The sequence below is a fragment of the Pyrgilauda ruficollis genome, unplaced genomic scaffold (assembly GCF_017590135.1).
Source record: "Pyrgilauda ruficollis isolate IOZ18807 unplaced genomic scaffold, ASM1759013v1 scaffold1, whole genome shotgun sequence".
NCBI classification, from domain to species: Eukaryota; Metazoa; Chordata; class Aves; order Passeriformes; family Passeridae; genus Pyrgilauda; species Pyrgilauda ruficollis.
The window spans coordinates 699,786-714,849 of record NW_024508100.1 but is presented as its reverse complement, the minus strand read 5'-3'; the positions used below and the strand labels follow the sequence as shown (position 1 = coordinate 714,849).

Sequence of the window (15,064 nt, the reverse complement as noted above, 5' to 3'; positions counted from 1 at the left end):
AAGGGGGTTTTGGCAAGGCCAGGAGCTGAACCCGGGTGGGTGCGACCCCATTGTCAGTCCAGGCTGAGGGATGAACAGACCAGGAGCAGCCCTGGCAAAAAGGATTGGGGATCCCTGTCCATGGCAGGGGGATTGGAGCCACAAGACCTTGAAAGGTCCATTCTGTGATTCTATGGGTCTATGGAAAAGTATGTTTTAGGAAGGTTCTGTCAAAAAAAACCACAACAAAACCAAAACAAAAACAATAAACTAGTTGTTATTAAAAATCACATATTTTTTCTTGTTTCTACAATTTAACATATTTATTATACTATTAATATATTAATATGGCACAAAATATAATTTATATAAAATGTGTATATAATATGTGTACTTTAATTCTATTTGTTGATGTTTGTTTGTCAGCAAATTGAGAAATAGAAGACCTTGGTACAAGCTTATAAATAAAACTTCTACCCTTTTGCTTATCTTCCCTGCTCAGATGCTCCTGTTTGGTTCAGTGGCATTAATGGAGTGAGAAGGAGATGAAAAAGTGGCTTCAAGAGCTCAGCTTTCAAAGAGGCTGGTGACCCTTTTCTTCAGGTTTGAAAATTATTCTTTTTGATCAGAAGTAAAATATTTTGCTCAGATTTCAAGTTTTATTAAAACTTTTTAAAATTAAATGTAAATTAGAAGACAACTTTAAACACAATAATTTAAAATATTTACATCAAAGTTGTCAAAGCTGATTGACACATGGACGCTTATTTTGACTAAAGTAACATGATTGCTCTAACTTCACAGAAAACTCTGGTTCCCACATTACTTATTTCTCCTGCTTTATAGAAAATATTTTGTTCTTATTAAAAGAAAATACAGGGATTAGGGTATGTTTGGCTGTGTAATTTTTCTTTTCTTTTCTTTTCTTTTCTTTTCTTTTCTTTTCTTTTCTTTTCTTTTCTTTTCTTTTCTTTTCTTTTCTTTTCCCTCCTGGGGTGGAAACTCCTTAATTTAAAGTATTTGAAATTAAAGATTTTATTATGTTCAAAGGGCAATCCTCCATTTCTGAAGCAATAAGTATGACACAAAATGACCCAAACATGCTCTTCCATCACAGTTTGGGTGTTAATGTCGCAGACAAACCTGAAACCTGAGCGGCCAATTGCCAGCCAGGAGCTGAGCTATCCTAGGGAGAGGACAGAAAATCTGAGTTACTTTACTTTCCACCAACCCGGATCAAGAGATTTCCTTTTGATAAAAAGGAAATCCATTGAAAAACCCAATGAAAAAAAATTTCTCCAGTGCCATTTTTGGTGATGGGTGAAGCCAGCTTTCAAAACCTTTGCGAAAATCTTTGGGAAACAAATGGAAAAGGAGCCCGACATGCCAATGACAACAATTCAGTGTGAGGAGCCGATGCCTTTGAGCGGGATTTGGGGGTTGTTTTAGGACAGGAGCTGTGTTCGAGGGTTACACCCGCATTCTTTGTGTGTGACACTCACCCTTGCACTCAAAGATGATTTTCACAGCTGCTCTCCGGGCTCATTTTCTGTCGCTGAGCTCCCTGAGCCCGGACCCGGGAACGGGACCGCTCCTGCCCAGGCCGGCTCAGCCAGGGACACGCCTGAAGAACCCTCTGCCGGCTCCCAAAATCCACGCCAGCCCTCCCAGCCTCGGGGACGAGGCACAGCGGGGCTGCCCGGGTGACATCTCACCAACCTCCTGCCACAGGTTCCTCTTCCAGCCCGGCATTTTTCGCGTTTTTCCCTTTAGTTTATGAGCCAAACCCACGGAACGCCTCTTTTTTTTTTTTTTTTTTTTTTTTTTTAATTTTTTTTATTGCTGTTTTCACGCATCAGGTCGCCGTGTGCCCGCGGCTGCCGAGGGGGAGTGGGAAGGGCTGGTTGGGAAGCAGGAGAACAGGGAGCAGCGTTTCCACGCGTTTCCCGGAGGGAAGGAAGGAAGGATTCCCTGCTGGAGCGGGAGCAGCGGGCGCTGCGGGGCGGAGGAGAGAGGGGGCGGCTCCTCCGCCTGCCTCGGTAAGTGCTGCCTCGGAATCCCCATCCTCATCCTCATCCCCATCCCCGGGCAGATCCTGACACCGGCCGGGGCTCCCCCCGGGCACCGCTGCCGCTCCCCGCTCCGGGTGGGACCCCCTCTATTGCAGGCTACTCCAGGCACGTCCTGAACCCTCTGTCCGAAGGACAGACCTCCTTCAAACACGATCTCCCCCTCGGGAAGGGTTCCCCCCTCTTCTTCCCCACCTCCAAGACAGATCCCCTCCGCGGGCAGGACCCCAGCCCCTCCCCGGGCCGATCCCTGCTGCCCGGGCTGATGCTCCGCAGCATCCTCGGCGTTTTGCCCTACCTGGGGCCGGGGGTTTTGCTGCCCTGGGGGTTGGGGCTTTTGTCCCCAAAGGTTTGGCAGGTTTGACCCCAGGAAGGGTGGATTTGGCACCCCGGGACTGTGGATTTGCACCCCGGTTGTAGTGTCTTTGTAATTAAGGGTTTGGTGCTCTGCACTACAGGGGTTGGGGTTTTTTGCACCACTGGGTTTGGAGATTTTGCACCCCAGGGGTTGGGGTTTTTTGCACCTAAGGGGTTGGGCTTTTTACACTCCAAGGGTTGGGGGTTTTGCTCCCCAGAGAATGAGGGGTTCTGGCACCCCAGGGTTTGGGGTTTGGCACCCCAGGGTCGGGGTTTTGGCACCCCGGCTCAGCTCCTGACTCCGGTGAGCACCCCGGTGCTCGCAGCGCGGGTCTGACCTCGCCTTGAGTTTTACTGCTGCGACGTCGCCCCGGTCCCTCCTCTCTCCCCGGGGCTGCCAGACCTGCTGTGGCCGTGCAGGAGCCTTCCCGTCTGCCGGGGGGCATCCCAAACGCTGTGCCGGCTGTGGGTGAGGATTTTGTCCCGCTTCGGGGCAGGAACCATCATCCTCAGGCAGCCAGGCTGGGAGCAGCTCCCTGGGGAGGGATCGGGGTTCCCTCCGGGCTGGGAAAACGCGCTCCGGGCTCGGGGACAGCCTGGGCTGCTTCTGCCGACACCTTGGAGGGTAAGGATGTTGTGTTTTACTGTGTTCCTATCGCCGGCAGACCTGCCTTTCACAGCTCTCCCAAACCCCTCTGATTTTATAGATTCCCACGGTTCCCAGCCCCGCGGCTCTCCGAGAGGACGTAGGAGCGCAGGTTTGGGGGTGGCAAGAAATCGTGCCCTGAGAAACGCTGTCCTTCCAGCGGGAAAGTTGGATAGAGGGGGAGAGAGGGAAGGGAAGTCAGTGCAGAGGCTCACTCGCTGCCTCGAGTGCGTGTTGTGCCGGTGGAAGCATCCCCAGGCGTTCTCCCCCTCCTTTATCACCACCCACAGCCTTGCACGGCTCGACAAATGGCTCGCCCTGTTCAAAAATCACTGAGCTGCTGCAGTTTCCTCATGGGAGGAGGAGGGAAAGGTGTGCGAGGTCCTGGGGCAGGCATTGTTCCCTGCTCCCATGTGCTGGTTTGTGCCTGATTCGGTGGAGCAACAAAGCCTGGCAGCAAATAATTCCCAGTAATATGTTTTCAGTTTTCATCATTCCTCTAAGATTTTAAAGTGCAGTCAGCCTTGAGATTGCAGAACTTTTTTCCCCCCCTCCCTTGCCATCAAAATATGCCTTTTACTGATGAAATTAACCTTTAGCTTGGGATTTGTCTGCTGTATAAATTAGGTCAAACTTTCTGGATATTAAAGGGGAACAGAAATGGTGGAGTTTCTTTGCTCAGGCAGCCTCAGAGCAGAATCCAACCCATCAGTTTTTTGAAAGGAAGTAAAATTATAATATCCAAAAAAAATCACTGCAAACCCTAAGGCATCTGAGATCCCCAGGAAACCTGGGGAGATCCCATATCATGGTGCAACTGGGCATTTGTCCCTTTGGTTTAAGAGGGCTCATACAAGGAAGCTGCATGACTGATGTAGAAAGATTGGGCTGTCTCAGCAGTGTAGCCACATGGGCTGCTGCACCTCACAGGAGTATTTAAAAGCTCCAATATTTCAAGCTGAGGAAGTGCATCCCTGGGAAAGATGACATGTCCTGATTTGTCCCAATAATTTCCACAGAGAGGCTGAGATGGTATCATCCCCTGCTTCCCTGTATTGACAATTCTCCAGGCAGTTTGAGAGCAGCTCTTCTTAGTGAACTTACCACAGAGAGGCTGAGATGGTATCATCCCCTGCTTCCCTGTGTTGACAATTCTCCAGTTTGAGAGCGGCACTTCTTAGTGAACTTACTTAATTTAGCACACTTGGGATAAAGGTTGGCTTCTCAGTCAGAGGCAAAAGGATCCAGACATCCACCCTGGGCTGTGAGAGGGACTGTGGATGAGATTCCAGGGACTCTGCCAGGGCATTCTTGAAAGGGATCAGGGGCAGCAGGATCCTGTTGCCTGCACCCTGAAATAGAGTTCAAGGTGCAAACCTGAAGTTTCAAGAATCCCTCACCCCTTGTTTTTATTGTTGGAGAGATGGATGTCGAATAAGGACAGGCTTATTTCCAGTCCCTCAGCCTTTGTGTGGATTTAAAAAAAAAAAAAAAAAAAAAAGACAAGAGTGTTTCTCTGGTGTTTTGTGAGTGTGGGCACATCTGTCTGCTGGTTTTGTGCACTGTCATGCTCCTGTGTGCATCCTGCATTAAGGATAATGCTGCTGTGAGTTTTTCACTGGAGAAGACCTTTGAACCAGGCTGGTGGCTGAGATGGTACTTGAGGAGCACAAAGAGCTCGCAAAGACTAATTCTAATAACCTTGTCCTAATTCTGCTCAAAGTCTGAGAGTGGTGTGTGTTCACAGAGCAATGTGAGTAATGATCTGCTTTAATTGGAGTCGTTCTAACACTGATACAAACTTAATGACTGTGTGGGAACAGTCATTCTTCGCAGGAAGGTGTGACTTCAAAACCTTCTTGTCTCAGTGTTACATCTAAAAAAACCCAAATAATTAATCCAGAATTCTCATCTATCATTCTCATCTACCCATGAACAAAAATTTGACAGTGATTTTTAAAAACCTGAAGACTGAATGTTTTAAGCTTTAAAATTTGACATAATTTGTTTTTTTTTTTCTTAAAAAAACCTGATTTTTCATCAAACTTGATTTTTTGCTGTTCATGTCTTAGCAGCCTATCCTAATGCTGGATGGGCATTAGGGGGTTCACTGGATGTGCTCAAGTGTTTAAACTGGTTAGGGGTCAACTCGAGGTGGGGTCAGAGGGCATTTTCCAAATCCTGTAGAGGCACCAGAGGTGTGAGGACACCAGCAGGGGTGGGAGATGAGATGGAGGATGGATGTGGAGCAGGAATGGCCCTTGTAGAGGAGGGTTCTGGAGCCTGGCTCCTGTGTGGCCATGTGCCATGTCCCTGTGGACTTCCCACCCGTGTCCCTGTGGATTTCCCAGCCATGTCCATGTGGATTTCCCAGCTGTGCCCATGTAGATTTCCCAGCTGTGTCCTTGTGGATTTCCCAGCTGTATCTATGTAGATTTTTCACCCCTGTCCCTGTGGATCTCCCACCCGTGTCCCTGTGGACTCCCCAGCCGTGTCCCTGTGGATCTCCTATCCCTGTTCCTGTCGATTTCCCACCCATGTCCCTGTGGATCTCCCACCCGTGTCCCTGTGGATTTTCCACCCATGTCCCTGTGGACTCCCCAGTCATGTCCCTGTGGATCTCCCATCCCCGTCCCTGTGGATCTCCCATCCCTGTCCCTGTGGATCTCCCATCCCTGTCCCTGTGGATTTTCCATCCCTGTGGATCTCCCATCCCTGTCCCGGTGGATCTCCCATCCCCATGGATCTCCCATCCCTGTCCCTGTGGATCTCCCATCCCCATCCCTGTGGATTTCCCATCCCGCTGTCCCCGAGCTGTCTGTGTGGAGCACACAGGGAGGAGAACAGCCTGAACAATTCCTTCTGCCAGGAAACGTGGCTGCATTGAAACCCAACTGTTCCACAGGAGCTCATCCAGCCTGATGACACCCTCAGGGGAGCTGTTAGAAAGAATGGCACAAAATATCCTCTTTCCTGGCAATTATGGGAGAGATGGAGACTGGATTTTTTATTTTATTTTATTTTTATGGGGCGTTACCAGGATGTGGAATGTTGTCCAAGGAGCATTTTCATTAGGACTGAGGAACTTAAGACACCCTGCAGACTTTCAGCAGTGCTGGCCCAGGGGGCTGCCTGAGATGATGCCCAAAAACCTGCTTGTTCTCAGTGCTGGAGGAGCAGGAGAGCTTCAGGTTTCAGCCAGTGGCTCCCAGCTCCAGTGAGGAAGAGCTTCCTTCTTTATTTTTTTTTTTCTTTTCTAGACAGCTTGAGCCTTCTCTTAATTTTGTTTTTAATTTTTTAAATTTTTTAAATTTTTTCCTTGAAAGAAAGGAAACCACTAAATCCAGGAAATAAACAGGAGTCAGGGGATGGAGCTGAGGATTTTGAAGGATGGGTAGGTGCATGAGCAGACAATTACATCCAAAGACAAAGTCACTATTGCTTTCAGAAAATGCAGCTTCACACTTGTATAGGAACACTTGGAAGAAGTCAGCAGGTGGAAAAGAAACACCTGGGTGGTGTAGGCTGCTTGGAATTCTGAAAAGTTTTCAATACAGTCCTTCATGGAGGGAGCTTTTAAGGAAATGTAATAGTCCTGAGTTAAGAAGGAAGTTCCCTGTGTGAAAAAATGTGGGAAATGTATTGGTAGAAATCTACAAATCCATTTCCCACATTGAAATACTTGTCTGAAAGGTGACATGCAGGAGGGGTAAGTGCATGGTGAGTTACAGAGAGGTCAGGGATGCTCTTTACAGGGATGGGGGTTGGGATATATGAGGTTCTAGAGACTGTGGATCATGAAATGGTGATATTTACAGGCTGAAGAAAGTTTAACCAGGGCATGAAGGAAAATGTCTGACTTAATGAAGTGAAGAAAAGTTTTTATGAGACTCATTGAGCATTACAGTGGAAGAAAGAAATCATCTGTGAAGTGATGGGGTTTTGAAAAGATGGAGATAACTTAATTTCCTCATTTCATGGTATTTTCCCGTCTAAAGGACTCTGAGCTCTTGCTGCTGTCCAGGAACAGGACCTTGGGATGGCCACAGCCCAGGGGAAAGGGCAGCTCAGTGCCACTCACTGAGCAAATCATGTCAGGATGGTGGTGACGGGGGAGCAGGACAGAGCAGATCATGCCCTTAGGCAAATCCACAGGTAAATCTTGGAGCTTGTTTGGAGCTCTGGTCCTTCTCAGAGGCTCAGAGGAGCAGGAGGGATGGGCAGGAATCCTCTGCTGCTTCCCTGTGAGGAATGAGCAGGCTGGCAGGTGAGGGGGGAGCTGGTGGGGTGTGACAGAGGCTGCGGAGCCAGCAGTGGCACTGAGGAGTGCGTGGGGATGGGCTGTGGTGTCCCTTCCAAGGCAAGGACCAGAGGCACCGAATGCAGCTGGCTGGGGACAGGCTCAGAACAAGCACAGAGAGGTTTCTCTGCTGGGTGCAGAGCTGAGCCAAGGGAGTTGTTGCCATAGGAGGTTTGGCCATAAAAAGTTTGCTGGGCCAGAGAGGCAGGACAATTTCGTGATTCAGAAATCATTGGAAACATCTTAAGAGGCATCCTGGACCATAGGCTGCAGGAAGGACAAAGAGATGTTGGGAGTATTTAGCTGCCTTGTTCTTACACCCCTCCTAAGACAAAGTCTGGCCCCTGTGAGGTCAGGCAAGTTGGGCTACAGGGATGTTATCCAGGCCCACCCTCACACTGCACTCAGAAGGATGCCCTGGAGATGTGGGATTGACCTGAGGGTACTGTGGAAGCAGACCCTGGTCACAGGAGAAGTGATGATATTTAAATAGAACAATTTGTCATTTGGAAATATTTCTATAATTCTCTTTTCCCCACGAGTTTTGTCTTTGTGTTCCCTCAGCTACACCAGTGAGCTTTGAACTGCTGGAGTTTGTGCAGGGCATCATTCCCACCTTCCCACCTACCTGTGACACCACTTTGTAGAGTCTGGGAACTGAGCTGTGGACACAGGCATGTGGATTTCCTCAACAGAAAAGTCCCCACTTAAGGAGTTGGGAGCATCACTCCCATCTGGGCACAGAGGGAACATGAGTCAGGGACTCTGGGGTCAGGGCTGCACCTGAGACACCTCAATGTGATGGTCCTCCAGCACAAATAACTCTGTGATTCCATGATTCTGCTCCCTGTGGAGCTGCTGGCAGCCCTGCTTGGCCATTCAGGCTGGAGGATGGAGCTGCCCACTGTGGTAGTAAAAAACCCCTAAACTTCAGAGTCTGAAAGAGCACCAGGACAAGCTGGGGCACAGCACAGACTGAGCAGTGGGGCTGTGGCAGCAGCCAGCCTGGGCAAGCAGCCCCAGCTGCTCTGGGGGTGGCAAGGATGGTAATGAGAATGTAGAGCCACAGAATGGCTGGAAAGGACCTTAAAGATCATCTAGTTCCAGCCCCCACGTCGTGTGGACTTGGCATGCTGTTCAGTGGGATTTAGCCCAGCTGCTTTAATTTTTGATTTCTGTTGTTTTCTTTTCCTCTCTCTGCTCTCAGTACTTTTTTTTTTTTTTTTTTCCTGGTCTCATGCTTCATCTGATGATGCATTTTCATTCACAGGAGGGCTTTTAATTGCTGTGAAGGACTTCAGTCAATGCTTCACATTTATCCTACCCTCAGGATTTCAGACACTTCTAATGGGCTGCTAACCCAGGACACAGGAACAGCAGGGTATGTGGATTTTTCCTGGAGCAAATGAAGCAAAAGTATTATTTCCATCCCCCCCTTCACACACCTACAAATCATCATTGAAGTAATTCTTTTTCTCCTCTTTTGTCTCGTTCAGATTTTAACAGTGGGAAGATGCTGACGGACAGGAATGAATCCTGGCTCTCTAATTTCTCCTCTGCTGCCTCCTCCTTTGCAAGGGGAGGGGTTGGGCTCCAGGAGGTGCTCGTGGGGCTTGTCCTCACCCTCATTGACGTGGTGACACTGCTGGGAAACACCGTGGTGTTCCTCTGCCCCGTGGTGGAGAAGAGGCTGCGCACTGTCACCTACATGTTCATCATGTCCCTGGCCACGGCAGACTTCCTCGTGGCCTGTCTGGTGATGCCCTTCAGGTGAGGAGTGTCTGGGGGGTGACAGCACAGGAGGACAAATGTCCTTTCTCCCTGCTCTTGGGGCAGGGCTGGGATTCACCTGCTGGGCTCTCCCAAGGGCTGCTGGCTGTATGTGCTTCCCTGACTCTGCTCTGTGTTACAATCCCCTCGTCATGCATGGAGACACAATTCCCAAGGGTTTTCCTCCTGCTGGCCTCACAGGGATCCTGGCTGCTGATCTGAACTTGATTTCCAGCTTTGTACGTGGAGCTCCAGTCGTTGCTCCCTCTTCCAGGACTAGCCCTGTATGTGGAATGTAAGGAATTTATTCAGGATGAGCAGAGTAATTTAGGGTTCCCCTACATTTCATGGAGGAAGGGGCTCTTGAGAGGGCAGGTGTCCCTGCATGAGGTTTATATTGATGGGAGCTTCACTACCTGGATAAAACAGTGAAACAAAAGCAGGAAGCAGCTGGCTTGTGGTCCTGGCTGTCTTGTCCTGCAAAGCAGCCAGAGGTTTGTGTAAATCAGGGAGCTGCACCCTGTTTTGAGTTCATGGGGCAACATGAGGAAGCTGAATTCTTTCCATGTTCTATGCTTCAGTTCTCATTGGGCTGCCTATTCCTTTGAATTTGGCACTGAAAGGTATTGTCCCAACAAGCAATTACAAACTGACTTAAAAGTTCATGGTATCAGGTGAAAAAAAGCAGTTAATGATGTTCTTTTAGAAAGAACTTTACTATAACTTAAATTCTGTGCTCAAGGAATTTAAAGTTCAGGTTCTGAAATTATAGAACCATAGTGTAGTTTGGGTTGGCAGGGGCCTTTAGGGGTCATCTAACCCAGCCCCTGCACTGAGCAGGGACACAGGGAGCTGGGACCCTTCAGCAGCACTGCCCCCACCTACAGCAGTTGCTGTGCTCTGGGACAGCCCTCACAACTCGATTTAGTGAGCTTGTGATGAGATGTAGATCAGGCATTGTTTTCTGACATCAGGTTGAATCTTTCCCCTTTGCTGGACACCTGAGCTCTGCAGCTCAGCAGCCCTGAGCTCGCTGTATTTTACCAGCAAGATGGGAAGTTACAAGACAATTAAAGCTTTGCAGGACTAGGGAATTACTCATCAAATTCACTCACAATGGTGATTTCAGCAGCACCTTGGGAGTTGCAGAAAGCTGGAGAAAGAAAGAAGCAAATGGCATCTCACTGAATGCTATAGAAACATGCATCAGCCTTCCTACAGCTGCCATATGTTCCTTCCTTCACTGCTCACTTCTCACAGGCCCCTCTTGACTTTGTTAGAAATATTTTTGGTACTGTGTCTGTTTTTGCTGGTGTGTTTACCTTGCTGAGGCATTTATGAGCCAAATAACATACAAGCTGTATGGGCTTCCTCCTAGGATGTTGTTGTTTTGTATTTTTTTTTTAACCAAGAGTGGAAATCCTTCCTGGTTTTGAAGCATTTGATTGGATGTGAAGTGAGTTTCTTGGAGATGTCCCGTGCCCCAGGAACTGTATTTGTGGGGTGCCCTGATGAAGGAAGGAATGATGAATCTGACTCCATGTATCAGAAGGTTAATTTATTATTTTATGATACTATATTATATTAAAGAATACTATACTAAATGATATCAAGAATACAGAAAGGATATTGGCCAAAGAGTGAAAACAACTCACAGCAGAATCCAGTGAAACAATGAAATCACCTGTGGGTAAACAATCTCCAAACACATTCCAAAGCAGCAAAACACAGGCAAATGAGATAATTTTTGTTTTCCTTTTTCTCTGAGGCTTCTCAGCTTCCCAGAAGAAAAATCCTGGGCAAATGGATTTTTTCAGAAAATATGAGTGTTTCATCTAGGAACTGGGGAGAAATCGTAAAAGACTGTGCTGTGCCAGGCACTGGAAAAATGCTATGACAGACAAGCTGTGCAGATGTAAATTTGGGGAGTTTTGTGGGGCAAAGGACTCTCTCAAGGCCCTTGGGCTGCAAGAAGCACAGCTTTGCTCTTGTTCAGTCATGCTCTAGGTGTGGGGTGCTCCTTTTTTGGGTTGTGCTTGGAGGATGAATCTCTGCTGTCGGAGCTGCCCACCTTTAGTACCTGTGTGATAAATACAGCGTTACCTCAGTCACAAAGAAATAGAAACAGAATGGTTTGGGTTGGAAGGAACCTTAAAGATAATCTTGTTCCAGCCCTGGGCAGGAACTCCTCCCACTAGAGCAGGCTGCTCACCCAGCCTGGCCTCACACACCTGCAGGGACTGCACAAAGAGCCCCTCCAGCTCTGATTTCCACCTGTTTCCTCTCCCAGCATCATTTACGAGGTGACAGGGATGTGGCTCTTTGGGAAGCTGTTCTGCAAAGTCTGGATCTCCTTCGATGTCATGTTCTGCACCGCATCCATTGTCACGCTGTGCTTCATCAGCCTGGACAGGTACTGCTCCGTGGTCACCCCCTACCACTACTCCAGGAGGATGTCCCGGGGCAGGTGAGTGCAGCTGCTGCTCCCTTTGGGTCCCTCCAGGCTGTCACTTGGCCATGGCCTACACTGAGCTGAGGCTGGATGAGCAGAGTGATGTGGAGAAAGGAACTTTCACTATTTAAAACTGCAGAAAATGCTTAACATGGTGAAGGAGAGGACAAGGAGGATGCAGCTGAGGCTCCTGGGAGAATATTTTTTGAGCTAAGGAAGGGTTGCAAAATGGGGTAGAAACAAACCAGTGATATGGGCTGAGTTGGACCTACAGGTTTTTCCCTGTGCAGTCATTTCACAGGAATTTCATAGAATGACAGAATGGCTTGGGTTGGAAGGGACCTTAAAGAAGACCTTGTTCCATCCCCCTGCTGTGAGCAGGGACACCTTCCACTAGACCAGGTTGCTCAAGCCTTGGCCTAAAACATTTTCAGAGATGGGGAAGGACTTTGAAGAACTTCTAAGGACTAGGTGAAGGGAGACCCAGAGGATGCATGTAGCTGTAGTCTTCCCTCTCTTGAACTCACCATCTTTTCTGAAGTGATATTCAGGGAAAACAAGAGTTTCTGAGTTCCCACAAGGGTTTCATGTGAAAGGCTGAAATGAGGACTGCAGGGTGAGGAAAGTCATCTGAGGGTGGGCAGAGAGGACACTGCAGCAGTGGAGTGCTTTACAGGGTGGGTTCAGGCATGTTTTTCACACTGTCACTCTTGCTTTGTGTGATTTGTGGACCACAGGCAAAGAGAGGAGGGGGCTCTGTGGCCCCCCTTGCAGATTCTGCCATCTGGTGTCCATCAGCTCCATCCTCATCAGGCCCCAGAGGGTGAGATAATGGCCAGATACTAAAGCTGAAAGCAAAAATATCTACATGCTGTTGCTTCAAATACTAACAAACATCTTCTGTAAAACCTTTCCTCATCTTTTCTCAGCCAGCTCTGAGCACTCCTTGAGCTGACCCCAATTCTGTCAACTACAGACCAATTACCCAATTGTAAGAGATATGCAAGTCTGGACTGGTTGTAGTCTAGCTTTTTCCCTTCTCCACGCCCTGCTGGACTGCTCAGCAGCGATATCCCACACAGGTTACCATGGGGATTGGATCGTACTGGATGTTCTCAACCCAAAATTACTCAGGCCCTCCCTCCACTCTGCATCTCTTTCCTTTTGCAGATGCATCGTGATGACCTGCACGGTCTGGGTCTATTCCTCCCTCATCTCCTTCCTTCCTGTCATGCAAGGCTGGAACGAGATCCCCGGGGTGGACTTTGATGCGGGCAGAGAATGCATCTTCGTCACCAACTGGGTTTTTGCCATCGTGGCTTCCGCCCTGGCCTTTTTCCTTCCCTTCATGGTCATGTGCAGCATGTACTTCTTCATCTACCGAGCCTCCCGCCTCAAGGCCACGCGCATCATGTCCCAGACGCTGGAGATCCACTACCACCCCAACAGCAAGAGGCAGAACCACCTGCAGCTGGAGAACAAGGCCACGAGGACCATCAGCATCATCATCTCCGTGTTCGTGCTGTGCTGGCTGCCCTACTTCGTGCTGAACGTCTGGCTGGCGGCCAGAGGCACCGACTCCACCAGCACCGTGCTGCTCGGCACCTTCAAGATCATCACCTGGCTGGGCTACTGCAACTCCACCATCAACCCCCTGCTCTACGCCTTCCTCAACAGGGACTTCCAGCACGCCCTCAGGAAGCTGCTCCTGTGCAGGCGCAGGTCTCAGGTGGACGCTGGGGAAGACATGGTTTCCATAGCCACGTTTTCCAAGACCGCTCCCAACCTGGAATACAGTGTGACGGTGCCCAACGGTGCCCCGAAGGGCAAACCCAAGTCATAGGGATTCAGGATCAGTTGCTGGAGGTGGTGATATAGAAAGTGCTGGAGCACATCCCAATGGAAAAACAAAGGGTAGGAAAATAGGGGAAGGAGGGGCCGGAATATTACAGCTGGGGACAATACAACAAAGATGCATTTCTTCACCTTCCACAGTTTCAACAATGAGGAACTCACATATTTTAGGGGCAATTTGTTACATATTAATGGAACTAATTAATTCCTAGATAATTATTTTTCTAATGAGCACTTTCTAAGACAAATTCAACCTTCATGGTGGGTAAAAAAACCCAAACCAGTACGGTATAATGTCACCTTACATTTGTGCACATCCTGGTGATCTGTGTCAGGTGGGACAGTGTTTCTTATCAAGCTACTGTAGCTTTTCATCTCGAAGTTTCATTACAGATTTGACCAGTTTTAATAACTCCACATGTGCCAGTCTGTGTATGGGAACTGAGGGATGTGCTCACTTCCTAAAGAGCCACCACTCTGCAGCCTGGGCTGTTGCTCAGGGTTCAGCTCACTGGCTTCTACAATATCTGGATATTCAGAACTTTCCGTGGCCTTCTGTGAATTACCTGTGGGTTTCCTTGTTAATTCTGGAAGGGGACATTCCCTATGGCAGACCCCAGGAAATGACAAAGACTTGCTGCAACAGCAGGAGCACTGCAGTTTCAAAGCTACAGCTTTGATACCATCTGAAGATGGGATGTGAACAGGAATTATTACTTGTGTGACCACTGTAGTAAATACCACAGAGACATAAAAAAATAATGATAAATGGAAATTATTATTTTTACTACTCCCAAGTGCTCATCTGGACTTCCAACAGCACTGGCTCCCTGTAGGAAAGCTACAAGTGCCTCACTGAAGGGTTACTCTGAAAAGGCAGCAGGGGATTGTCCTCAGAGGTAGCAAATGCAGTAGGACCTGCCTGGAGCAGCTGAGCTACTGAAGAAGCCAGCACAAGGGTCAGGAGTTCTCTCTCAAGAGCCTGGAAGAAAAAACAGCCCTGAGCTGGGCAACAGTGGTTCTCCTGTGAAATGATTCTCCATGGAGAGGGTGAGGTGTTCCAGACCCTTTGACTCCAGCAACAACATGGAATTGGCAACTAACTACACCTTATCCTGAGGGAAGCATCCTGTGGGCACAACGGTGGGCAGGGCAGAAATCCTGCTGCTGGCACCCAGCTCATTTTGGTAGAACAGGACAAGGAATGGGGTTTCACTCCCAAGAGCTATGGGGGAGGAAAGGAGGGATAGGCAATTTCCTGTGAAAGAATGGAACAGCACAGCAGAACCCCAGGCCAAAGCTCCTTCTGCAGGGCTGTGAGCTCACAGCTATCCCAGTTTGGGTGTTCTTCCACAAAACAGCTGTCGGGAAAGAACACATTATTCAGAGGAAACCCCTCCAGGTCAGAGAAAAACCTTTCTCTGTCAAACCCTGGAGCAACAAGGGACAAAGACAGGGACAACACACTCCAGTGCTTAGAGAAGCAAAGACTGACCAGGCAGCTCAGAGCTGAGCATGGCCAGATGCTTTTGTGGCTGGGCAGAGACCCCACAGGGGAGGACTCATCCACCCCTTGCAGGGCAAATGCAACACCCCAGAATATGCAGACACACCATAGGTGTCAACACATATGCCAG

General features: G+C 48.7%; 1 protein-coding gene across 1 annotated transcript; it reads left to right on the top strand.

The window, feature by feature from the left end:
• The first annotated feature begins 1,362 nt into the window (after positions 1-1,362).
• Positions 1,363-13,416, top strand: LOC121363005 (histamine H2 receptor-like). Its single transcript, XM_041485020.1, has 5 exons — positions 1,363-1,384; positions 1,839-2,018; positions 8,848-9,121; positions 11,412-11,588; positions 12,744-13,416. Exons 1-5 carry the CDS (start codon positions 1,363-1,365, stop codon positions 13,414-13,416), a joined length of 1,326 nt encoding a protein of 441 aa, XP_041340954.1.
• The last annotated feature ends 1,648 nt before the right edge of the window (positions 13,417-15,064 follow it).